We start from the raw sequence: 27090 nt of genomic DNA, 5'->3' as shown, positions 1-27090 counted from the left end.
GTGGGGGGCAGAGGAACACATTACACACGTTGGTAACAGAATCTTTTTTTTTTTTTTTTTTTTTTTTTTTGAGACAGAGTTTCCTTCTGTGGCCCAGGCTGGAGTGCAATGGCACGATCTCGGCTCACTGCAACCTCCGCCTCCCGGGTTCCACCAATTCTCCTGCCTCAGCCTCCCAAGTAGCTGGGATTACAGGCATGTGCCACCATGCCTGGCTAATTTTTGTATTTTTAGTAGAAATGGGGTTTCACCATGTTGGCCAAGTTGGTCTCGAACTCCTAACCTCAGGTGATTCGCCCACCTCGGCCTCCCAAAGTGCTGACATTACAGGCATGAGCCACTGTACCCGGCCCACAGAGTCATCTTTGAGGATGCTTTTCAAGATTGAGATAGGCACCAGAAAACTCAGGGGTGAGCTCTTTTCCAAAGTTAATCAGGAAAATGTCCTGCACTTATCTTAGTTTAGGACAAGATCCCCTGCAATTAAAGATTGAGCAGGCATGATCAGAGTTGAATATTGTAATCACACAAAACTTACAAAAACATTGCTTTACTCATATTGATGTATAGATAATAGATGTTTCATCTACACAGATTATCTGTACTTGGCAAAAAAAAAAAAAAACTATTGCACATGAATGGAATTTATTGTCATCCCCTCCCACTTGTGAATTCTCTTTGTGGGAAATGCTAACGTGTGTGAATTTATTTCATACGTATCTTTTTGTTAACCTTGAAAATATTTTAGTTCTCATATTCTTACATTGCAACCCATTCTTGTCAGGGATTGCTAAAAAAGGAACTTGAGTCTAGAATTAGAAAAGTTAAAGTTAGATAACAAGGGTTGGAATGGGATTTGAAGTGGAAATCTCAACTCCGTGCCTACTAACTAGGTAAGCTTGGTCATGGTTCTTAGCCTGTCTCGCCTCAGATTGCTCATCTGTACAATGGAGCTAATCAGAGTGAAGTGAGAAAGTACCAAGCACATAAGAAGCAGTCCATGGATGGTAGCTGTTAGTGAGTGGGAGGGGCACTCCACGGGAAGGCAAAGGCAGTGAATGCCGGCCTTGACACTGCCTGGTTTCCATATGCCTGCCCTCCGTGCTTCTGCTCCCAGCCCGAGGGGCCTGGAGTAACACACTCATATGTTCAGTTTATTTGCCTCCAACTCTAAAGGAACACATTGCTTGCTCCAAAAAGCCCGAGGGTTGTGGATGACTAGCCCAGCCACCCCACCGGGACTGTTGGAAAGGGCAAAGAGGGCTGGGCTCTGACAAGCCAGGCTGAGAGCCCACAGGAAGCTGGTGCCACAAAATCTGCACACAGTCCCCTCTGTCTCGTAGATCCTTACACATGCAGTCTAAAGTATAAAAGGGCAAACTTGCTAATCTTAGACTGACGAGGGCAGTGTAGAGACAGGCAGAAGCTCTTAGATTCCTGACGAAGGACAGGGATGAGTCTGGAGTAAAAGCAACTTCTGTTCCATTCTGTATGTCATTAGGATAGTGATATTGCCACACTGCAAGCCAATTCTCTTTTTTTTTTTTTTTTTCTGTAGAGACAGAGTCTCACTATGTTACCCAGGCTGGTCTTGAACTCCTGGACTGAAGCAATCTTCTTGCCTTGGCCTCTCCAAGTGCTGGGATTACAGGCATGAGCTGCTGCGCCCCGCCTTATTCCCTCCCTGATTTCTTATATATTTGTCCCTGTGCTGTTTCTACATCTGTTTCTCAGTCTAGGGGGCTTTGAGGTTATACAGACAGGCACAAAACCCTTCCATTTCTTATTAGCTTTATAACAGTTTCTTCATCTGAGGCCAGGCGCAGTGTCTCACGTATGTAATCCCAATATTTAGGAAGGCAGAAGTGGGAGAATAGCTTGAGCCCAGGAATTCAAGAGCAGCCTTGGCAACATAGCGAGACCCCATTTTCCACCACAAGGGAAAAAAAAAGTTCTCATCTAAGAAAGGCAGATACTAGTTTACTCACCCAAGGTGGCTCGAATAAGAAACGTACATTTCATGCCTGGCACATAGTAAGGACTGAATTAAGGTCAAATAGTAAGGACCGAATCAAGGTCAGTTGCCTTCTGCTCTCTTCCCCAATGCACTCAGACAAACTGATGCTCTGCTTCCTCAAAGTGGTAAGGTGGGATTTTCTCTGCATTTCCCTGAGTTGAACTGGACAAGACCCATCATCCTATGCTTTGACTTTAGACCAGACTGGCAGGCAGACAGGGGATGGGTAATGTAGTACGGAGGGGGAAAGAGTGAACGGCAACTAAACAAACTTGAGTGAGTGTGTCAACACCTTCCTGTGGTTCATTGCCCCATTCCCCATCACTCCTCACCCAAGCCTCGCTTTTTCCAAGACCCAAGCTGGTTCCAGTGAACTCCTTCCCACCAGGTGTCACCCTGGAGTGCAGCAATCAGAGCTAAAAGGTCCTGAAAGCATCCACCACTATATCACCTCCAGGAGGCTGCATGCACCCTGAGGGAAATGAGCCCAAAAAGGAAACAATGCGGAGCTCCCTCCTCCTGGTGTGTGTGCACACACGAGCACACCATCATGTGTCCCTGTTTCTCCCTTTGCTCCCACAGCCAGTTGTGGGCTAGAGCACAGCTTCCACACTCAGCTTACTCCCCAGGAATCTTCCACTCATCTCCTCCTCTCTTTTATCTGGCAACTGGAACTTATTATAGAGTGTTTCAGCCAATTTCCTTCTTACTTACACTGCTTTTTTTTGTTGTCATTGTTGTTTTGAGACAGTCTCCCCCCTGTCACCCAGGCTGGAGAGCAGTGTCGTGATCTCGGCTCGTGGCAACCTCCACCTCCCAGGTTCAAGCGATTTTCCTGCCTCAGACTCGGGATTACAAGCGCCCACCACCATAGGCTGGCTAATTTTTGTATTTTTAGTAGAGATGGGGGTTTCACCATGTTGGCCAGGCTGGTCTCGAACACCTGACCTCAGGTGATCCGCCCACCTCAGCGTCCCAAAGTGCTGGGATTACAGGCGTGAGCCACCGCACCCAACCTGCATTTTTTTAAATCAAAGTAAGATAGGCACGTAGTTCAAAAACTAAACTGTGCTTAAATAATTAGAATGAAAACAGTTTCTGCCATCCTGGAAACATGTCTTTGCTCTTTCTGTGTTCAAGCACCTGTTTCCTGGAACCAAGTGACTGCCTCCTTAGTTCATGCCTTTAAATTTTGACAAAGTACCTCCTTCATTAGCTTCCTGTGAAAAGATGTGTGGGAGGTCAATATTTAGAATCCTTGCACACTTGGAAATATTTTTATTCTACTCTCACACTTAAATTGATAATCTTTTTGAGTATATAACTGGATTGAAAATCATTTCCCTACAGAATTTTGAAGACATTTTTTCATTGACTTGTAGCACTGAAAATTTTATCAAGAAGTTTAATATTATTCTGACTATCATTTCTTTGCACACATCCAGTTTTTTTTCTCTGAAGCCTGGGGGCTCTGAAAGTTCACACAGTAGTCACTCTTTTTTTTTTTTTTTTTTTGAAGACAAGCTTACATTCTGTAACCCAGGCTGGAGTGCAGTGGTACAATCATAGCTTATCTCGGCTTCAAACTCCTGGGTTCAAATGATCCTCCCACCTCAGTCTCCCAAGTACCTGGGACTACAGGTGCAAGCCACTGCCCCTGGCTAATTTTTTTATTTTTTTACAGAGACAGGGTCTTGCTGTGTTGCCCAGGCTGATGTTGAACATCTGGGCTCGAGCAATCTGCCCTCAGCCTCCCAAAGTGTTGGGATTACAGATGTGAACCACTGCACTCAGCTGATCACTCTTGATGTAGCTCATTTCCATTCATCATACTGGGTACTCAGTAGCTCATTCAATCTTGAGATACTTATCCTTTTCTGGGATGTTTTGCTGTGTTACATCTTGGATAATTTTCTCCCCACGATTGTCTTTATTCTTTCTTTGTTGACTTTCTATTAATTGGATGTTGGACCTTTAGCTCTCTTACCTCTTTTTGTCTCTTAATCTCCTTGTTCTACTTTCTGAAATATTTTCTTTGACTTCATCTTCAAAAATGGTATTTTAAATCATTTATGAAGCTTTCCTATTTTTTAGGATCTGGTTCTCTTTATCTGGTTGTTTCTTACACTATTCCACAAGATACTATCGTTTTTCAGAGGTAATAACATCCTAATATCTTTGAAGATAAGTTTTTTACTTTTTTCTCCTTCCATCATCGTCTTAGTTTTTTCCAGGTTTGTTTCCTTCCTGTGTTCATGTCTTTGATGTTTGGTTGGGCAGTCTCACACTGGGGATGCTCCAGCAGTGTGGGGCCATCCCTAACCATGCACATTTGGAAGAGAGGCTCTAACAGCCTAATTGGAAATCTGTGTGTGAGGTTGTCGACCAAAATTTGTCTGATCACCACTCAGCCTTTTGTTTGAGGATTCCCAAAGGTGAGATCTGGAAGCCTTCTCTGGGGCCATTCAGTTTCTCAAAGATAGAAGCCTGATTGGTGATGTGCCTGGCAATAGGCATTCTGGAAGCCCTGACTAGAAATGGCCCACAGTTCCACTGTGTCCAGCGCTGTGTCTCACTCCTACTCTGTGCTGAGCCTGATGGCCCCGTGTCTAGAATCTCTCTAGTTCAACTTCTCTGGCAAGTAAACCTTTGCTCTCTTGTTAGCAAGTTTATTGTTGTTGGCCAGGTGCGATGGCTCACGCCTGTAATCCTAGCACTTTGGGAGGCCGAGGGAGGCGGATCACTTGAGGCCAGGAATTCGAGACCAGCCTGGCCAACATGGTGAAACCCTGCCTCTACTAAAAATACAAAAATTAGCTGGGTGTGGTGGCACACGCCTGTGATCCCAGCTACTCGGTAGGCTGAGGCAGGAGAATTGCTTGAACCCAGGAGGCAAAGGTTGCTATGAGCCGAGATGGCACCGCTGCACTCTAGCCTGGGCAACAAAGCAAGACTCCAGAAAGTTTATTGGGGTACAGAAGAGGGTGTCCTGGCATAAATGGTGATAACTCATCATCTGGTTGTGTGAGGTGGTAGACATGACCTTTAGGTCCAATTGCCATGTATTAAGACCTTTAACTCTCGAGCTGTATTTAGTCCTCACCTCACCTATGACTTTTGCAGCTCTAGGAATGTCCTAGAGGTGCCCAGCTTCTTGGAGTTTCTATAGCAGGTCAGTTCCTTTCCTGTTAGTTAATACTTCTCCAGCCACATCCTGTTTTCTTAATGTTAAAATGTCATATGCTTGTATCAGTTAGGATGCTTCAGGTACAAGTAGCAGAAAACATAGATTACCATACATTTAAATAATTGGGAAACTACCGCATGCTACATGAGGTCCAGAGGTGGAGGAGCACCAGTCCCCAACCATCGGAGATTGACTCGCCTTCACAGCCCTTCTTTTATTCCACCCTCTTCAGTCTTTTGACTTCATCCTCAAAGTCCTATAGCAAAACGACTGTAGCAATTCCAGGCACATGCAGATATAACAAGGTCCAGATGAAGCTGAGGACCACCTTTCCTGTGTGTCTCTTTTGTTTTTGTTTTGTTTTTTTCTTAACAAACTTTATGTTTTGGAGGAGTTTTAGTTTCACAGCAAAATTGAGCAGAAGGTACACGTTTCCTATATACCTCCTGCCCACACATGCATAGCCTCCCTCCGCCACTATCAGCATCCGCCACCAGAGCCTGCGTCTCTTTTATTTATTTATTTATTTATTTTTAAGGCAGAGTCTCACTCTGTCCCCCAGGCTAGAGTGCAGTGGCATGGTCTCAGCGCAACCTCTGCTTCCCAGGCTCAAGCAATCCTCCCACCTTAGCCTCCCAAGTAGCTGGGACTATAGGTGCCTGTCACCATGCCTGACTAATTTGTGTATTTTTTATAGACATGGGGCTTCACCATGTTGCCCAGGCTGGATGCCTCTTTTTAAAAGTGAGAAAAAGCATTCCAAAAGCCCTCTACCCCAAAAAATAATTTTTTAAAAATTTCTCATGTCCTTTTCTAAACCAATGGTTAGCAAGCAAAATGAGAGATTCCTATTATTGGTTTAGGAGTTAAATGGATGTTAGGAAGTCATCATCGTAAGTGTCACCACATTTCTGCTGATCTCATTGTTCTTTAAAGCTAATGCCTTTTTTATCTCTTTACTGTTATTTTAGTAAGATTTTGGAAGAGAGAAGGGAGAAATATGTGTGATCCATCTGCCCTGTTTAACAGGAAGTTCTTCACATTTCCATGCTCATAGCAGCATTATGGCCAAGATATGGAAACAACCTAAGTGTTCATTGAGGGATGAATGCAGATATATATCTATATCTATATCTATATCTATATCTATCTATCTATATATATATAAAATATTTCAGCCTGGTACAGTGTCTCATGCCTGTAATCCCAGCACTTTGGGAGGCTGAGGTGAGCGGATCACTTGAGGTCAAGAGTTCAAGACTAGCCTGGCCAACATGGTGAAACCCCGTCTCTACTAAAAATAAAAAAAATTAGCCACATGTGGTGGTGCATGCCTGTAATCCCAGCTACTTAGGAGGCAGGCTGAGGCAAGAGAATCACTTGAACCCAGGAGGTGGAGGTTGCAGTGAGCCAAGATTGCACTACTGTACTCCAGCCTGGGTGAAGAAGTGAGACTGTCGCAAAAAAAAAAAAAAGAAAGAAAAAAAGAAAGAAAGAAAGAAATTAGCCGAGCATGGTCACATGTGCCTGTAATCCCAGCTACTAAGGAGGCTGAGGCATAAGAATTGCTTGCTTGAAGCTGGGAGGCGGAGGTTACAGTGAGCCGAGATGGCGCCACTGCATTCCAGCCTGGGTGAAGGAGTGAGACGATGTCTCAAAAAAAACAATAATAATACCGGGCACGGGGGCCTACACCTGTAATCCCAGCACTTTGGGAGGCTAAGGCGGGTGGATCACTTGAGATCAGGAGTTTGAGACCAGCCTGGTTAACATGGCTTAATCCCATCACTACTAAAAATACAAAAAAATTAGCCGGGCGTGGTGCTTGTGCCTGTAGTCCCAGCTACTCAGGAGGCTGAAGCAGGAGAATCACTTGAACCCAGAAGGCGGAGGTTGCACTGGGCCAAGATCACGCCACTGCACTCCAGCCTGGGTGACAGAGGGAGACTCCATCTCCAAAAAAAAAAAATAAGTAACAATAATAATACATATATATATATAAAGAAATATTATTTAACAATAAAAAAAGGATACCCTGCCATCTTCAACAACATGGATGAACTTGAGAGCATTATGCTAAGTGAAATCAGACAAAGAATGACAACTACTGTATGATTTCAGTTACAGGTGGAATCTAAAAAAGCCAAATTCACAGAGAGAGTAGAGTGCCAGTTGTTTGAGGCTAAGGGTTGGGAGAAATGGGGAGATATTGGACAACTTTCAGTTACAAGATGCATACGTTCTGGGGATCTAATCTCCAGCATGGTGACTCTAGTTAATAATACTGTATTATGTACTTGATATTTGCTAAATAAGTAGATCTTAAGCAAATTTCACTGGGCTCAGTGGCTCATGCCTGTAGTCCCAGCTACTTGGGAGGCTGAGGTGGGAAGATCCTGTGAGCCCAGGAGTTCCTGTGAATACAGTGAGTGATTGCTCCACTGCACTTCAGCTTGGGAGGCAGAGAGAGACCGTGTCTCTAAAAAATAAAAATAAAAAGTGTTCTCACCATGAGAAAAAAAACCGGTAACTGTGAGGTGACATATGTTAGCTAACTTGTGGTAATCATTTTGCACTGTACACATATACCAAATCACGTTGTATACCTTAAATATACACAATTTGATTTATGTATTATAAGTGTAAGATGTTATACCTCAGTAAAACCAAAGAAAAATAAAATACCAAAAAATAGGAAGTTCTTTAGTAACTTTCTTACATATACATATTTTCTTCTTGTTTTTGTTTTTCCTATTTTTCATTATGAAATTTTTCCCATGTATAGAAAAGTAGAGAGAATAGTGTATTGAACACCTACAGGTCTTGTTTTAACAGTTACTTATTAATATTTTGCAATTATATTTGCTTCATCTACATTTTTTGATGATATGTTTTGATGTAAATTGCAAGTACCATGGCATTTCACCTTAAATACCTTCCAATTGCATCTTTTAAAAGTAAAGACAGGCCGGGCACAGTGGCTCACGCCTGTAATCCCAACACTTTGGGAGGCCGAGACGGGTGGATCACGAGGTCAAGAGTTCAAGACCAGCCTGGCCAAGATGCTGAAACCCCGTCTCTACTAAACATACAAAAATTAGCTGGGCATGGTGGCACACACCTGTAATCCCAGCTACTCAGGAGGCTGAAGCAGGAGAATCACTTGAACCTGGGCGGCAGAGGTTGCAGTGAGCCAAGATCGTGCCACTGCACTCCAGCCTGGGCGACAGAGCAAGACTCCATACAGGCCAGGGCATGGTGGCTCATGCCTATAATCGCACAAATCTGGAAGGCGAAGGTTGCAGCGGACCACCTGAGGTCACACCATCGCAGACCAGCCTGGGCAACAGAGCAAAACTCTGAAAAAAAAACAGGCCTAGCACAGTGGCTCACACCTGCAGTCCCAACACTTTGGGAGGCCGAGCAAGGAGCATCATTTGAGGCCACAAGTTTGAGACCAGTCTGGGCAACATAAGCAAAACCCCGTCTCTATAAAAAATTTTAAAATTAGCCAGATACTGTGACACCTGCCTATAGGCCCAGCTACTCACAAGGTTGAGGTGGGTGGATCCCCTGAGCCCTGGAGTTTGTGGCTGCAGTAAGCCATGATCATGCCACTGCACTCCAGCCTGGGTGACAGAGCAAGATCCTATCTCTAAAAAATAAAAATAAATAGATAAAAAGAAAGGCAATTTCCTATATAACCATGATGCTGTTATCGCACTTAGTAAAATCCAGCTCCTTTTTAATCTCTCTCCTGCAGGATAAGGAGGTCCTATCATGATGGAGAGGGCTTCATAGAGAGAGAGCCTGTTAGAAAGTTTGGAAACAAATCTTCATCAACAGAAGATTTGTTAAGTAAATTGTGATATATTCATACTATGGATAACTGAGGAATATTTAAAATGATGTAGCTCTATACATGGAAACACGTCCACAACATCACTAGGTTTTTAAAAAGCATGTCTCAGAATAGTATGTACTACTCACATTTCATGTTCCAGGTGATCTTGTGATCCAGTTCTTGCTTTAAAATGCATTTGCATGTGTGTGCACAGTGACAAAGTCTGGTAGGATGTAAATCAAAATGCTAATAACACTTGATCTTGGGTGGCAGAGTTATGGATACTGTTTTTTTTTTTTTTTTATGTTTCAGCCTCATCTAAATTGTTTTATTATTTGGGTCTTCAGTGGTAAGCAGACAATAGTGTTGTTGCTCCTCCTGATACAGAAGAGCAGGTATTGAGGAACATCTGGGGAGATGCGTTCTTTGGCCTGTAGACACGCAGAATGAATGGCAGCTTTGTTTTTATAGTACAGGAAGGTGATAGTCCATAATAGTCATCCCAACGTAATTCTTATAATGACACTGAAAAACTACATATGGCCTTGTTTTGTTTTGTTTTTATAGCAAAATATACATAACACAAAATTGACTATTTTTAAGTGTCTAGTTTAGTGGCAACACAAAATTTACTATTTTTAAGTGTCTAGTTTAGTGGCATTAAGTACATTCACAATGTTGTGTAGTCATACTGTCATCCATCTCCAAAACTTTCTCATCATCTCCAGATGAAGCTGTGTATCCACTAAATACCCCCTCCCTATCCCCCCCTCCTTCCAACTCCTGATAACTTTTGTTCTACTTTCTGCCTAGGTATCTCATGTAAGTGGAACCATCCAATATTTGTCCTTCGTGTCTGGCTTATTTCATTTAGTGTGATGCTTTCAAGTGTCATTCATATAGTAGCAGAATTTCATTCATTTTTAAGGCTTGCATAATATTCCATTGAATGGATATACCATATTTTATCTTATCATCTGCTGATGGACAGTTGGGTTGTTTTCACATTTGTCGTTTTGTTTTTAAGTGACTATAGTTTTGGAATCTGTTTTAAGTTCAAGTATTAGAGACCTGAAAAGATTTCAAAGCGACAGAGTATCCAGGGTGAAAATAAGAGAGAAGAGAGACAGATCAGCAGTGCTGCTTCATGAGACTTGAAGGAGCAGCTTTCAAAGCAGAAAGCAGAAAAACATTTTTTTCCTCCAAAACTTCTTTTTCTCCCTATCTTTGTCACCTCTCCCTGCTCAATCACCTGATCAAAGTGGAGAAGTAGTAAAAGCTAGTAACAGTTAACTGTGACTATTCCTCATCTAACTCTTCCGCCATGCGGATGTGTTTGATTTTGGTTTTGCCTTGTGTTGTTTTGTTTTTTACTGCCTAGGAAGCAGGTAGTTCTACCTCTTACTGTGACATTGCTTTTTTATAAGCTTAACCATAATTAAGATGACATGTGTTGAGTTGTTTTATACACACATAGAATTCATTCATTTGTTCATTGAAAAAAATATCTCTTTAGCACCTACTGTGAGCCAGTCATGCCCCACAGTGCGTAAAAGGGCTTGTCAAAAAGTAAATTGAAGCTGGGCACGGTGGCTCACGCCTATAATCCCAACACTTTGGGAGGCTGAGATGGGCAGATCATCTGAGGTCAGGAGTTGAAGACCAACCTGGCCAACATGGTGAAACCCTGTCTCCACTAAAAATACAAAAATTAGCCAGGCGTGGTGGCGTGTGCCTGTAATCCCAGCTACTCAGGATTACAGGCAGGAGAATTGCTTGGACCTGGGAGGCAGAGGTTGCAGTGAGCTGAGATCACAGCACTGTACTCCAGCCTGGGCAACAGAGTAAGAGTGTTTCATAAATAAATAAATAAATAAATAAATGTAATTTGAAACACTCATCCTCAGAAAATACAATTAAACTACAACTCAATATTAAGTAACAGGCATGGGTGCCAAGTAAGGTGCTAATGAGTGGCCCATCACCAGGACAAAACTTTTTTTCATGCCAGTATAACAGTTTCCTAAAATCATAGCTTTGTATCAAAGAACGTATGCATAGGACTGTATTTCTTCATTACTGATATTTTTGGTGATTGTCCTGATCTTGTTTACGTGGTTGATCTTCCTGTCAGGTTCCACTTTCAAGGGAAAGCAATTGTATGGCAAGTACAACTTACTTACCTGCAAATGGGTGAATAGTTGTAACTGAATTCATAGAAGACTGGTGTAGTTTCAGTTCACTTTGTCATGTTCCACTTACACTGTTGGGCTTTCCCATCATTCCTGTCATCTGCCCCGGGGACAGCAAGTGGGGCAGAACCTAACTTGACTGGGTCACTGGAGAGAGCTGGTCACTGCAAACCCTTCAGCCTTGATTGTTTTCCCTTATGCAAAGTCACCACCAACGTGCCCTCCCTGAGGTATTGGCAAGGCTAATCAGGCTGTTTTCTCTTTTTTGAGATGGAGTCTTGTTCTGTCGCCCAGGCTGGAGTTCAGTGGCATGATCTCGGCTCACTGCAACCTCCACCTCCCGGGTTCAAGCGATTCCCCTGCCTCAGCCTCCTGAGTAGCTGGGACTACAGGCATGTGCCACCATGCCCAGCTAATTTTTTGTATTTTAGTAGAGACAGGGTTTCACCGTGTTGTCCAGGATGGTCTCAATCTCCTGACTTCGTCATCTGCCGGCCTTGGCCTCCCAAAGTGCTGGGATTACAGGCGTGAGCCACGGCACCTGGCTTCAATCAGGCTGTTTTCTGAGCACCAGTAAACTGGGTGGATCTTGTTACCTCAGAAAAGGTTTATTTGGTTTATTTTGTTTGTTCTCCCCTCTTGCCCTTAGACCATCATCTGCAAATAGCATAAGCAGCAGCACATCTTCAAATCATAGCGGCCACACTCCAGAGCCCCCACTCCCACCGGTTGGAGGTGACCTCGCCAGCCGACTGTCCAGTGATGAAGGGGAGATGGACGGAGCCGACGAATCCGAGAAGCTAGACTGTCAGTTCTCCACGCACCACCCCAGACCTCTTGCGGTAGGCCTCCTTCTGTTCCTTGCCGTGCATTCTTCGCCTGTGCTTTGCAGACACTTAGGTGATCATACCAGAGGCATGATCCTAAGGCAAGACTGCCTGCGCAGTGTTTTACAAAAAGGCTTACCGTGAGTTTAAATGATTGCCTTAGAAATACCCTTGAACACTACAAAAGGAAAGGAATGGGCTCCCAGCTGATTATAATCCCGAGTACTTCCATGTACTACTAAAAAGAAAAAAAGGGGAAAAAATGGATAATCCTGAGTATTTATGGCCCGCCTTGAAGCGAGCATGCTTGAGAAATAGTGTTTCTATAAGTGCACTTAGGAGCTGACCCTCTGGCCTTGTTCATCTAAAAACGGAGCCTCTGATGTCCAGGGTTAGCTTGGTTCACCTGCTCTGGAAACTGTCTGTCTTAGCAGCACATCAGGGGCCAGCCCTTGTTGGTATTCTCCCCTGTTGGTTCTAAGTGTTACTGTTGTGTGACCATACGGCACCAGAACTGAGCGTGTGTGTGTGTTGAAGGAAAGAGGAAGCATTTCAGGTCACCATGATTGCTGATTAGTAAAAAGGGCACTTTCCACTTCATTGAATGAGTGCACACTGACAGTTCAGAAGGTCATTGAAACTGAGGTGGGAAACAGGAGGCATCCGCTGGAGGCTTGTTTATTGTTTGCGTACAAGCACTTGAGAAGGGAATGCCTGGTGCTGCCATTGCAGAGCCGAATGCAGGGGCCTAGAACATGGGACCCCATGGAGGTTTACTCTGGTGCCAGCCTGAGTCCTGCAGGATCAGCTCTGTCTCTAGACTATGTAAGTGAAATCCATCCTGGTCCCACATCAAGATCGAGTGAATCTCTCTTCCCTCTTATCCATGTCATGAACGAAGGCCAAGTTCACTTCCTTTCCTGGGGATAATGCTTACCTGTGGCTCACCATCAGCCTAAGACTTTGCCTCTTGGTTAGTACAGAAAATAGGGACGATTAAGAATGCCTTTGACTGCCAGAAGTGGAACATTCAACTCATCTGACACAAGCGCTAAGGTCATTTAATTGTCTCACATAGCAGGGTGTGTAGAGGCAGGTGCTCCCAAGCGTGGTTTAGCTTCTCCACCATGTCATGGAGCTGAGGGACAATCTCTGCAATTCCCTCTACTTTTCACACATGGTCCCAGTATGCCAGCTGCTGCTCCGATATTACATCCTCACCCAGTGGTGTGCTACTCAGGTTGGAAAGGGACAAACAGAAAAGGGGTCTTCTTCCAAGATGTTGCCTTATGTTAGGAAAGAAAATCTTCCTATGAAAACCCCAGCAGACTTCCCCTTATGTCTACCAGAAATGGGTCACATGCCCACCCCTAGATCAATTGGCAGCAGAGAAGGAAGGGGTTGCAGTGACGCAGGAGGAACCAGCCATGATTCATCCCAAGGTTCTGGGAGGAGACCCGCTTGATTACTGCTCTGTGTCAGATATCAGAATTAAAAGTGTGGTTCTGTTAGCAAGGAAAAGACAGAGAGAGGTGGGAGTGGGTGGTAGTTGGTGAGGTTGGCAACCAGTAGGGTCTGCCACGGTGGCCCACGCAGTGACGATCTACAGCTTTGCTGGAGGCGTAACATGCCAGCCGGGAACTGGAGCCTCTAAGGGCCTAGCCTCGCATCTGTATGGAATCAGATACACAGGTAGCAAAGACAAAACGGTGCTTCCAGCTCCTGAGTCTGAAAGAAATATGAGGCTCTGCCAGAAGGCCAGACTCTGGAGCACGTCAAGACATTTGTCCAGATGACAACCTGCCAGGCTACAGTGGATTCACTAAACTCGGGATGTGGCGCAGCTGTGCGCCCTTAATGTTTTGCTGATTTAAATGGAAAGGCCACAGATTTGTGTCTTTGCTTTGTCCTTTCTCTCGTGGCCAGTTGATACATTAAATCATTGTTTGTAATGAATGCTTGCTCGGTGCATCTTTAGCAATTGAGATGAGGGAAGAAATGATGTCTAGACCTGGAACAGCTCCCACATGCTGCCAGGGACCAGCTTCTATGTCGGAAAATTCCCTTTGTATGTTTTCTTGCTTGGTCAGTAAGCACTTAACATGAAGGTGCAGAAAAGTGTTTTTCGTCAGCAGTACCAGATTTGATGGGTGACAAGATTTTAATGCAAAACCCCCCAAAACACCAATAGAAACGGAACAAAGGGAAGGTCTTGCATTTCCTCCTGAGAACTGTTCCAAAGTCTGGTTCCAGGACGGGTTTGTGGAATGAGTGCCAATCCAGCCCTGTGTCTGGGAGAGAGGCCAGGGAGCTGCTGGGAGGCCTGGAGGAAGGGGGAAAGCTGCTTTTGAGTTGTAGAGTCATTTGCAGACTTGCCTGAGCCCTAAACCAGCCAAATGTCACCTTCTCTGAGGCTGCTTCTTGCATTTCTGTCTGCTAGCCTTCCGGTTGTCCTAACATCATAATCAAATGTTTATTAAACATCTGAATGCCAATATTTCATCCACATATTTTAAGAGGGATAGTGTGCTTTAAACATTGTGTGGATCCCTGTCTCCCCCATCTATCTGTTAGCCCAAATGCCTACTATCCTCATACTAAGGAGAAGGAAGAGAATGGGCTCCCCTCTCTATACACTGATAGTCGAATCAGGTATGTAGGCATCCTGTATATAACGTAAAACAGCCATGTCATGAGTCCAAGGCAAAATGTAATAAAGCAGGCAATGGGTGTGCCATGGGAATTCACAGTGGGAAGATCACTCAGATGAGAGCCACTGGAAATGAGAGTCTTGATAAGGGAACCAGGAGAGAGAGGGAGGAATTGGGATTGACAAAAAGAAGAAGGAAGGAGACAACAGGGAGAAGGAACAGCAGGAGCAAAAGCTTCAAGGTGGTGCTGTGTCCCAGGACAGCCTACAAAGACTGATTGGAGGCAGAAATGTGGTCGAGACTGGGAAAGGAAGGCATTTAGCCTGGCTGGAAGCAAAGTGGCTCTGTTGACATCAGATAGGAAAGGTGGGACCTGGGATACCAGCACAAGCAGTTTCCATTACTATCATGAGAAGCAGGGAACCACCAAGTTCCTTGCAAAAATGTGGCTGATAATAGGACAAACAGATGGTCCTGAAAAGTCACCCTGGGTGCTGGTTGTTGTTTCTTTTTTTTTTTTTTCTTCGAGACACAGTCTCAGTCTGTCACCCAGGCTGGAGTGCAGTGGCACAGTCTCAGCTCACTGCAACGTCTACCTCCCGGGGTTCAAGCAATTCTCCTGCCTCAGCCTCCCTAAGAGCTGGGATCCCAGGCATGTGCCACCATGCCTGGCTAATTTTTGTATTTTTAGTAGAAACGGGGCTTCACCATGTTGGCCAGACTGGTCTCAAACTCCTGACCTCAAGTGATCCACCCACCTCGGCCTCCCAAAGTGCTGGCATTACAGGCATGAGCCACTGTGCCTGGCATTATTTGTTTCTTAACCAAAAATGCTGGCTCAATCCCAGGAGTAGAAAACGTAGCCCCTTCTGTGCCACAGAAAATTGAATGTAGCTATTGTTGAGTTGCAATGTGAGGTTCTACAGAAAATCCAGAGCTCAAACTACAGAACTGCAGAAGTATTTTTGGCTTCAGTACGGTTTGCTTCTTTGAGTAAAACTGTGCCACTGTGTGTTTTTATGCAAATGTTATTTTTCTCTGTATAGTTTATATTAGCTTATTAACCTGTAATCAAAATTAAAATTTTTTTTTCCTCACAGTTTTGCTCATTTGGGAGTCGCCTCATGGGACGAGGGTACTATGTGTTTGATAGAAGATGGGATCGTTTTCGATTCGCACTAAACTCCATGGTAGAAAAACACCTGAATTCACAGATGTGGAAGTAAGTGAGCAGCTTTTGTGCAATATAAGATCCGAGCTGCCCCACAGTTACCTGAAACCTAACTTTCTAAATAAATGTCAGTGGCTGACTTTTCATAGAACAAAATGATTCTGAAGTCAGGATGCTTGATTAATTCTTAAATACCAGCTCTTCTTAATGGTTTGCCTGGAGGTTTTGAGAAACACGAATGATGTGTTACATGCTTTGTCTTTTTTGGAGACCATTTTTGTGTTGGTAATCTCCTAAATGAGAAGGATATTAGATAATATATTGTTTGTTTACCTATGTAAAAGGGCCTTTCTATTGCTCCTAGAGAATCTAAGGATATTAAGAACATGCTTCTGGCTGAGTGCAGTGATTCACGCCTGTAATCCCAGCACTTGGGAGGCCGAAGCAGGAGGATTGCTTGAGGCCAGGAGTTCGAGATCAGCCTGGGCAACATAGCAAGACCCCCATCTCTACAAAAAATAATTTTTAAAAATTAGCTGGGTGTAGTGACGCACACTTATGATCCTAGCTACTTGAAAGGCCTGGGATGGGAGGATCGCTTCAGGCCAAGAGTTCAAGGTCACAGTGAGCTATGATTGTGCCACTGCACTCAGCCTGGGCAATAGAGCAAGACTCTCTCTCTTTAAAAATACATATATATATATGCTTCTGTTTGTGATGTTAATGCTACAATATCAAAACTAAAGATTTCAGCCAGGCACAGTGGCTCACGCTTATAATCCTGGCACTTTGGGAGGCTGAGGCGGGCAGATCAACTGAGATCAGGAGTTCAAGACCAGCCTGGCCAACATAGTGAAACCCCTGTCTCTACTAAAAATACAAAAATTAGCTGGGTGTGGTGGCACACACCTGTAATCCCAGCTACTCAGGAGGCTAAGGCAGGAGAATCGCTTGAACCCAGAAGGCAGAGTTTGCAGTGAGCCGAGATCGTGCCACTGCACTCCACCCTGGGTGACAGAAGGAGACTCCGTCTCAAAAAAAAAAAAAAAAACTAAAGATTTCATTATGGTTGTGGACCAATTTCTAGTTGTTTGCTGTCCTGTGAAAACATCTGTACACTTGCCAACAGGGCAGATCCTGAGCAAAGCTGTGAAGTTGGTTAAGTTTGTCTTTGGCCCTTCCCGCCTCCTTAGGACCCCCCACCCACCTCTACTTGTACTTCTCTACCCTAAACTCCAACTTACATTCCCTTTCTCTTAAGTTCCTTTACTATCCATTTCCCTGTGTACTTACATTTTAATAGGGGATTCATAAACAGGGAAGAAGCCTTCATCTGGAAGAATGCTATTGGTAAGAAATAATAGGCCACTTGATAATGTAAGGCCGGCCCACTGGGTATCCCCATCCCCCACTCCTACAAAGGTGAGCTCTCAAGATATCATCATCCACTGGAGTCATGGATCACGTAAATCTGGGCCTAGACAGTCCAGGACAACAGCTGAGGCCCCCACCTGCCCACTGAGGCCCAGTAGAGGCAAGGAAGGGATTCCTAAGAAATGGGAGGGAACATAAGTCAAAATTTGCCCCTCTCCCAGGTTTCCTCCTCTCCCCCAGGCAGCTACGACACCTTAGGGCCCTTTCTGGGAGCCTAAAGAGCTTCCAGACCTGAACTTCTAGGATGAGTGAGCCCCAATTGTGTCTGAATTGAGCTCTCATGGCAGACTTGGTACTAAATGTTAATGTTTACTGTAAGGTAGGTAAGGGCCACAAGAGAAGCTTATCATTTCTTCCCATTTAAGTGACTGCCCAGTGTGTGTAAAGGGCACCCTTGATATTTACTTGTGTCCATTCCAAACAGCAACAAATCGGTGCTGCACGTGGGGTGACTGTGCTCAGTTACTTGATGATTGAGCCTCTGCACTTGTTCCCCAAGACAGCAGCCAGCCCTGGTGATCCTCGCAGCTCTTTGCTCCCTGTGTTATGGAAGTGTTAATCCCGGACACGTGGAAGGAATGTGTTGATCTGTATTTCACTCCCTGGTGTCCTGTCAGCTCAAGCTCCATATTCCTTTCCTCCTCAGGCACAGAAACCCGAGCCACAGGGCATCAGGTCCCTCCCCCCTGTTCAGGACTTGCCTAACCAATCTGCTGTCACTGAGCAACATTGGGGCTGCCTGGGTGTCAACTCTGGAGAGCGTAGCACCCCGCTACCCTCTCAACCTCGCTGCCCAAACCCCAGGCCCTGGCGGGCCCGAACCTGGAGGGATGGCAGCCGATGGGGGCGTGGAAGACATTAGGAAGAAAAGGAACGGCCAAGACTCTTTTTTCTTTAACAAGCATTTAACTCTGCATCAGGAGCCGCCAACACAGTATTCTCTTTCAGCCAGGTCAGCATCTGGACCTCCATGCCACCTGGCAGGGGAGGTTGGGCACTGTCAGTAATTTATTTGCATCTGTGGGCTTTAGTGTGGGACTTCCCTGGGCCAGTGTGCAAAGCTTAAACCAGGGCACAGCCCAGCAAAGCTGAAATCCACTGCCATTTGGCACCTAGAAAAACACATAAACTGTTTAGCCTTGGCGGGGAAGGGACTCCTGGGGACAGGGAGCTGCCACATGCCCCTCACCCTGTTTCTCCCCTGCCCTATCTCCCCTCCTGCTCCTGCTATCCACTTGTGAGTAGTGAGGCAAGAAAAGGATAGAAAGTGTGCCTAAAAAGAGCACCCATCCCAATCCTGAGTGTCAGCCAGGTAAGATTTAGGACTTCAACTCTGCTAGTCAGCACAAGTTGAAGCGTGAATTTATACTATCGAATTGGAAAATTATAAATTGAGACATTAAAAATGGATCCCATTCAGGCCGGGCGTGGTGGCTCACGCCTGTAATCCCAGCACTTTGGGAGGCCGAGGCAGGCAGATCACGATGATAGGAGATCGAGACCATCCTGGCTAACACGGTGAAACCCCATCTCTACTAAAAACAAAAATTTATCCAGGCCTGGTGGCGGGTGCCTGTAGTCCCAGCTACTCGGGAGGCTGAGGCAGCAGAATGGCGTGAACCCGGGAGGCAGAGCTTGCAGTGAGCCGAGACTGCGCTGCTGCACTTCAGCCTGGGGAACAGAGCAAGACTCCGTCTAAAAAAAAAAAACGGAAAAAATGGATCTCATTCAAAGTCATTGATTGGGATCCTCTATAAATGAGCCATCTGGTATTTGTAAATAACTTTTTATTACAAGTAACTGCCAAACCTCTGCCCACATGTATTTCTATCTATACTTTAGTGTAAGCAAACTTGAGTCAAGGAAAGATGGAGTGGGTTGCCTATAGTACCACAGCAAGGCAACAAAAGCAGCAGGGAAGTTGGGAGGTTCCTCCCCCTCTAAGAAATGTTCCCTGCCCCGTTAGGAAGGGATTGTGCGGGGCCAGACAGTTCTAAGGATGTGTGTAGACATTTCCAGTCTGATCATATGGGAGTCCTTGCCCACCATGCATAGTCCCTGACAATATGGGTATGGTGCTGCTGAGAATCCACCTGCTCACCCATCCACCTACCCATTCATCCATCCATTCATTCACTCATTCATTCATTGCAACAAGTAATTATGGGGCACCTTGCTGAGTGCTGACAGGATCCCTTACCTTCTTTAGGCTTGAGAGAATGTAAATTCTCAACGCCATCGTGGCCGTTGTGAGTTTGGCAACATTTTTCTCTTATATTTGATCCCTTTGGTCCGACGTTTTCAAGGACAAGGATTCCTCTGGATTCTACCCTAAAGATGGATGCCACAGGCTCCACCAAAGTGCAGGCCAAAAGCAGAATCTTCAGAGAGGAATGCTAGGAGAGACATTTATCTCTCAGCAGTGCCTCTTTCCAGAGTTCCCTGGCACCTGGTCCTGATGCTACAGCTGGGAGAGTGGCCTCCAAAGAAGAGAAAGGACGGTGTGAGGCCCTGTCTTGCACGTGTTCTAGCCCACGGGGGCACAGGCTCTGGGCCTGCTCACCTTCATGTGCTGCTTTCAAAGAAGGAAAGCTAGTTCCTAATTGCTAGTGAGCCCCAGCTACAGTGAAAATGATTTCCCAGGGAAACCGGGAGAGGGAGCAAGGTGAGAAATGGGAAAGGACCAGCTTGAACGCATTTACCTGGCTCCCGAGGGCCATGTGCTTTCCTGCAAAATCACGAACAAACGTCCCTGTGGCCGTGTGCCTCCTCCCGGTCCCCAGAGTAGCAGCAGCAGCACCCCAGGGTGTAGGATGGAAGGAGGAGTCACTCCCAGCGCAAATCAAAAGATGGAGTTTGCAGGGAGGCCCCAAGAGTAAGCCACAGCCTAGTGCTGGCCTTGGCTCCAGGGAGTTTGCTCTGAGCTACCCCCCAAGCTCCAAGAAGACCAAAGAAGAAAACAGTAGGTTTCCCCTCCCCTCCTGTTTTTCTCCTCCTGTCCACATCCTACATTTATCTTCAGAACAAACTAGAAATCCCTGATCTCCTTCTCTGGACATATGAGGGTCCCCACACTCACCTTTTCCTAACACAGGACTAGAAGACCTGCTAAAGGTCAGCAGCCACACCCCAGACAGCTCCTCTGAGCAAGAGCTAAGGTAGAGTAGGCTGAATAGGAAAAAACAAAGCTAGTCCTGGGAATGGGCAACTTGCCATCTCACCATTCCCAAACCCCTAACCCTCCATGGCCCAGACACCAGGAGCCAGCAGCCGTGAGTCAATGTGGAAATGGCTCTCTGCTGAGGGAACCAGAGGCTGCAGACAGCAAGGGCGGGAGGATGCTGGCCTTGGAGAGGGCCGTTCCCCAACTGCCTCCAGCCCAGAAGCAGGGTGGGGAAAGCCCCGAGAGTCCCTGGGCAGAAGCTAGAGTGGGTGGAGAGGGGAAGCTCCGGCCCCTGTGTCTAGGTAGCAAAGCCCTGTCCTCACATTTCTTACTTGCAACCAGGACCTACATGTGAAATGATCACTTCTCATTAAAAACCACCTTCATCGATGCCAAAAAAAGAGAGTTGGGGGGTAGGGGCGGTGGTTGAGAGAGGAGAATACTGGGGAAATTTCTATTCTAAATAACATTGACCTTTTATTCATGAACCAAAATCAGGCCTTCTCCAGTAGCCAAGCCTGGAGAAAAGGATCTGAAAGGCTGAGCGTGATGAAAATTAGGTTGCTGGATGTTGCAATGGGGGGTGCCATAAGAAGGGGCCATGCTTCAGATTCTCCCATCCTTCAAGGCTCCATTCTCCATAGTCTGGTTCTGCCGGGGTGTCCTCTGTAGCCCTGATGCTCAAACGTCATCGAGCCTCCCGAGCAATGCCAACCCGATGTCTCACTGATTCTCTTTCACTCTTCTCTCATGTTTAGGAAGATCCCTCCTGCGGCAGATAGCCCCCTGCCCTCGCCGGCAGCCCACATCACCACCCCCGTTCCAGCATCCGTTTTGCAGCCTTTCAGCAACCCCAGTGCTGTGTATCTTCCTTCAGCTCCCATCAGCTCGAGGCTCACCTCTTCTTACATAATGACATCAGCCATGCTCTCAAACGCAGCTTTTGTGACATCGCCGGACCCAAGCGCCCTCATGTCCCACACCACAGCTTTCCCTCATGTGGCCGCAACCCTCAGCATCATGGACTCAACCTTCAAGGCCCCATCCGCCGTGTCCCCGATACCAGCCGTCATCCCTTCCCCATCCCACAAGCCATCCAAAACCAAAACCAGCAAATCCTCAAAAGTCAAAGACCTGTCTGCCCGTAGCGACGAGTCTCCAAGTAACAAAAAAAGGAAGCCACAGTCTTCGCCTTCCTCCTCCTCCTCATCCTCCTCCTCTTCCTTGCAGACATCCCTCTCGTCTCCAGTGTCAGGGCCTCACAAAAAGAACTGTGTTTTGAATGCCAGTTCTGCTTTGAACTCCTATCAGGCGGCCCCTCCCTATAACAGTCTGTCTGTGCACAACTCAAACAATGGGGTGAGCCCACTCAGTGCCAAACTGGAGCCCTCAGGACGGACCTCGCTGCCCGGCGGCCCCGCGGACATAGTGAGACAGGTGGGCGCGGTGGGAGGCAGCAGTGACTCCTGTCCCCTCTCTGTGCCCTCCCTTGCGCTCCACGCAGGGGACCTCTCTCTGGCCTCACACAATGCTGTGTCTTCTCTGCCCCTCTCTTTTGACAAATCAGAAGGAAAAAAGCGTAAGAACTCAAGTTCTAGTAGCAAAGCCTGTAAAATCACTAAAATGCCTGGTATGAATAGCGTTCACAAAAAGAACCCGCCCAGCCTTCTCGCACCGGTGCCCGATCCCGTTAACAGCACCTCCTCTCGGCAGGTAAGGGACCTCCTGGCACCGCCTTCACCGGCTCTGGGGGGCAGGGGGAGCTGGGCAGCGCCCCTGCTTAGCCGGGCGGCTCCGACAGGTAACACAAGCTTGATTCCTTTTCTCGTTTTCCCCGAAGGCAGTTTTCACCCTCTGCTTTGAGAGCACTTTACTGAACAAGTACTTGATACCACGCTCACTATGTGCTAGGCACTGTTCTCAGCACTTTACGGTTATTACCTCACCGAGTCCTCATGACACCCCATTGCAGTGGGTGCAGTTATCACTTTACAGATGAGTAAACTGAGGCACAGAGAGATTCTGAGTTCCCCACTCCACATCCATCAGTTTTATCTTTTGAGGTTCTGAGAACATTGTCATTAAAGAGTTCTGTTGCTAAGAAGTTTGATCTGATCTGTTGGAACCCCCTTAGGAAGAGCTTGAGGCCCAGGCAGGTTAAATGCTGACCCGGGGTCCCACCTGGGAGTGGGAGCGCCTGTGCCCGGCTCCCAGGTGACTGTCCTTCCCACTTTCCTAGGCTGCCTCGACCCCCACCTCCTCCTAATAGAATTCTTTCCTTCCTAAAGAAAAACTGCAACTGTCACCAGCTGGCAAAGAAGTGTTCGATGCCATGGTGCAGATAGGAGTGCGTATGGTGAGGAAGCTGAGAGTGTGGCGCGGTCTGGGAAGGATACATGTTTCTTTCCCTTGAGCTCTATTCTCATCCCTGAGTCTAGTCCTTCTCCTCCGGCTGGGGGGCTACTTAGGAAAGCCCACCACCACCCCCGCCCCAGCCTCTGGGGGCCGGTTGGGCATATAGATGAGGGAGCAGACGTCGGGAAGGGCCTGGCCTCGGATTCTCTGCGGAGCCAGGTCTGACGAGAGGGCCTGCCCGGGAGCCTAGACCCATCAGGGCAGTGTGTCCAGAGACCGTTACACAGAATCAAGGGAACCAAACCCCAAGCCCAGCCCCATCTAGGGTTGAGGACTTTGGAGCAATGGGAGGCAGTTGTTAAAAGATGTTTTAATGTTTTATGTCACCGCTTATGAGACTTGTTATAACCTCACGAAGAGCACAGCCTGAGGGGGATTCACAAATCACAAACACATGAGAAACAGCAAGTTTGGAACCCAAGGGCCAGACAAGCTGCACACTGAGGCCAAGGTGAGAGGAGGGGGAGACACAGGTCCTCTCGCTCGAGCCGAGGGCACTGTTCTGACTCCCCACGGCCAGGGGTGTGAGGGAGGGGGGCCGGCGCCCACAGGGCTCTCCCTGGAGGCTAAACTGCTGGTGGGTGCCACCGCCAGGGCCCAGGATGGAGGGCAGAGCCAAGACCTCTCAAGCTTGAACATGTATACGAATCCTCCGGGGGGCTTGTGAACATGCAGATTCTCGGTCAGCAGGCCTGGGCAGGGGCCTGGGAGTCTGCATTTCTAACAGCCTCCCAGGCCACGCCTTGAACAGCAAGGCCGTGGTATCTCACTCGTTCTAGATACAGTCCTAGCAGCTAACACGTAGGTGATGGCCTCTGTTCCAAGCACTTCAGGTGTATTAACTCATTTTATAATTACTTGCTGTTACTCCCCTTTTACAGATGGGTGAACCAAGGCACAGGAAGGTTAAGCAAGGCACCCAAAATCACACAGCGAATCAGTAGTTAGGCAAGGATTTAAACCCAGGCATTTTGGCTCTGGAGTCTGGCCTCTTAGCCTCCATGCCATTAACAGAGTCCCTCTGTGTCGAGTAGATGTGGCTCTGTTGATTCTTTGGTCTGCAGGACTGTAGGAAATGCTTAGTAAATGCTGAGTCAGCCAGAAGCAGTGGTGAAAGGAGCAGCCAAGTGCTCATCAGGAGGGAATTCAAAAAAACGGATGCATTTAACGGCTGCCTTGGATCTGGTCAGCATTGGTTCTCTAACGCAGGTAATTCCTCAGTGCTTGTCACCAGGGCATTAAGAAAAGGCTTTATCACTGGTGATTTCCAAGTATTCAGGAAAGGCAAAGGCCCTTGGGATCTGTGTTAATTCTGCTAGGAGATCCGGGAGGAGGGCGTGGGGGCAATGCATGAGATTGAGAAATCCAAGATAAACCTTTGCTTTGAGAACAATTTGGGGATCCATTTAATTGTATCTGGTTGGTAGAAGGCCAGAAGTTGCCACAGGGCTATTAAACTGAACAAAAATCAAGACTGTGAATGTAGCCAGGTGTGGTGGCTCACACCTGTAATCCCAGCATCTTGGGAGGCCAAGATGGGTGGACTATCTGAGGTCAGGAGTTGGAGACCAGCCTGGGCAACATGGCAAAACACTGTCTCTATTAAAAATACAAAAATTAGCCAGGTGGGGTGGCACATGCCTGTAATCCCAGCTACTCGGGAGGCTGAGGCAGGAGAATCGCTTGAACCCCAGAGACAGAGGTTGCAATGAGCCAAGATCGTGCCACTGCACTCCAGCCTAGGCGACAGGGTGAGACTCTGTCTCAAAAATAAATAAATAAAATAATGTAAGGCAAACGTCTTTACATAAAGGCGAGTTAATGGAGAAGAGGAGCGGTTTATAGGATGAAAGTTCAAGCTGCCTTTGCAGACTAGACAGGGACTGGTTAGTGCCTGGCATCAGCTTCCCCAAGGATGGGGCCCATTGTGTGAAGGACAGTCCCAGAGGAAGGGGAAGGGCACAGTGGCCACACCCGCATGCATAGTGTTCCTGTCCTCCCTCCACGTGAAGGAGAAGCCCAGCGCCATCGTGCTATTTTCCTAAAGAACAGTTGCGTGTGCGTTACATCTCCTAGCCGGGAAAACTGACCCAGCAAAAGATCCAGGTGTTTTATCTGCAGCCAGGCTGAGGGAGTCTGGGCTGGAAACAAGATGGATTTGGGATGGAGGGTCAGAGGTATATGAGCTGTGTGACCCTTTGGCCACAGGTAGAAAAGCCCAGCCTCTGCTGAGTGAAGCTCCCAGGAGGGGCCAGGCTTCTCCACCAGATGCCTTTGTCCTCATCCATCCCGGTTCGGTCCCGGCCAGCTAGGGAGCAGTATGAGGAGTCCCCACAATTCCACTTTTCCTCTGGGAAGGAGAGGGCATCCCTCAAGGCACCCTCTGCAACATTTTCATTTTCTCTGCCACTTAAGATGGAAGCACCAGTTCCGAGCCAATCTGAGGGAATGAAGCATGCATTGTGCAGCCCTTCTTTCCCCTAGAACATGTGGCATCAGCGGGCCCTTCCCAGGCTGGCTCGTGTGTCTGAGCGGGGCTTCAACGGTGTCTTTCAGGTTGGGAAAAATAGCAGCCTAGGTTTGTCACAATCCAGTCCTTCAAGTATATCCAGCCCAGGACACAGCCGACAGGTAAGTTACTGGGGGCGGGGGTGGGGCAAAAATTCATATGGTCATCAGCAGAGTGGAAAGAGTTTGGACATTGGGGTCAGACCCTGATTCAAACCTCATCTCCAGTTAAGGGCATGGCTACTTGGCTTCCAAACCTAGGCCTTCTTGTTAGCTGTGTGCCCGTAGGCAAGTTACTTAACTTCTCTGTGTCTATAAAGTGGGGATCATACTGGCCCCTACATTCTAAGGCTTTTGTGAGGATTAGCCTATTCATGTAAAGCCACTAGAAAATGCCTGGCACACAGTAAACCCACATGTGTTAGCTATTATTACCAGCTGTATGAGCATACGCACATTACCTCTCCGAGTCTCAGTTTTTTTCATTCGTTAAAAGGCAAAATTGATGCTTCCCTCCTAAGGCTATTGTGAAAATTAAAGAAGATGATTTGATTAAAGGGACTTGTGGCCAGGCATGGTGTCTCACGCATGTAATCCCAACACTTTGGGAGGCTGAGGCAGGTAGATCACAAGGTCAGGAGTTCGAGACCAGCCTGGCCAATATAGTGAAACACCATCTCCACTAAAAAATACAAAAATTAGCCGGGCGTGGTGGTGCATGCCTGTAGTCCCAGCTACTCAGGAGGCTGAGGCAGGAGAATTGCTTGAACCAGGGAGGTGGAGGTTGCAGCGAGCCGAGATTGCCCCACTGCACTCCAGCCTGGGTGACAGAGTGAGACTGTGTCTCAAGAAAAAAATTTTTAAAAAGGGACTTGCCAGCCAGGCATGGTGCCTCACCTATAACCCCAGCACTTTGGGAGGCCGAGGCAGGAGGATGGTTTGAGCCCAGTAATTTGAGACCAGCCTAAGGAACATGGTGAGACCCTATCTCTACAAAAATTTTAAATAGCCAGGCATGGTGGCAGATGCCTGTAGTCCCAGCTATTCAGGCAGCTGAGGCAGGAGAACCACTGAAGTCTGGGAGATTGAGGCTGCAGTGAGCTGTGATTGCACCTTGCACTCCAGCCTGGGCAAGAGTGAGATCCTATCTCAAAAAAAATGTTTTTTTAGGCCAGGCATGGTGGCTTATGCCTGTAATCACAGCACTTTGGGAGGCCAAGGTAGGCGGATCACGAGGTCAGGAGTTTGAGACTAGCCTTGCCCACATGGTGAAACCCTGTCTCTACTAAAAATGCAAAATTAGCTGGGCATGGTGGTGTGCACCTGTAATCCCAGCTACTCAGGAGGCTGAGGCAGGAGAATCACTTGAACCCAGGAGGTGGAGGTTGCAGTGAGCTGAGATCGCACCATTGCCCTCCAGCCTGGGCAATAGAGTAAGACTTTGTCTCAAAAAAAAAAAAAAAAAAAAGAGGAGGGGGAGGCCTTGCCCATGGTATCTGTCCATCAGCACTCTCTCAAAAACCTCTGATGAGCTGCAGCCACCATTCAGGATGCAGTTTCATGGCAGCAGTATTCAGGGTAGACTTAGTCGTTTTTATAAACTTGAGGTATAAGAGTAGTCGGTGTGTACACCTGTGATAAATTATTTTCTCAATGGAGTGTGTGCATATGTGTCTAGGGA

At 46.9% G+C, this 27090-nt stretch overlaps 1 protein-coding gene across 17 annotated transcripts in view; it reads left to right on the top strand.

The window, feature by feature from the left end:
- ATXN7L1 (ataxin 7 like 1) overlaps positions 1-27090 on the top strand; it is a 277135-nt gene that overhangs the window by 246107 nt on the left and 3938 nt on the right. For 4 of the 17 annotated variants that reach the window (XM_058425748.1, XM_032761344.2, XM_058425740.1 and 1 more), the window contains 4 exons: positions 11890-12082; positions 15819-15940; positions 21245-22199; positions 25458-25532. In XM_058425748.1, the coding sequence (XP_058281731.1) occupies positions 11890-12082; positions 15819-15940; positions 21245-22199; positions 25458-25532 (1345 nt within the window). Of the gene's footprint in view, positions 1-11889; positions 12083-15818; positions 15941-17969; positions 18276-21244; positions 22745-25457; positions 25533-27090 lie in introns of those variants that run through there. The other 13 variants (XM_032761341.2, XM_058425719.1, XM_058425717.1 and 10 more) reach the window with 8 other exon arrangements.

This window comes from Hylobates moloch, unplaced genomic scaffold (assembly GCF_009828535.3).
Source record: "Hylobates moloch isolate HMO894 unplaced genomic scaffold, HMol_V3 SCAFFOLD_1, whole genome shotgun sequence".
Taxonomy (NCBI): Eukaryota; Metazoa; Chordata; class Mammalia; order Primates; family Hylobatidae; genus Hylobates; species Hylobates moloch.
The sequence above is the reverse complement of the archived record's forward strand: the minus strand, read 5'-3'. Positions and strand labels throughout refer to the sequence as shown.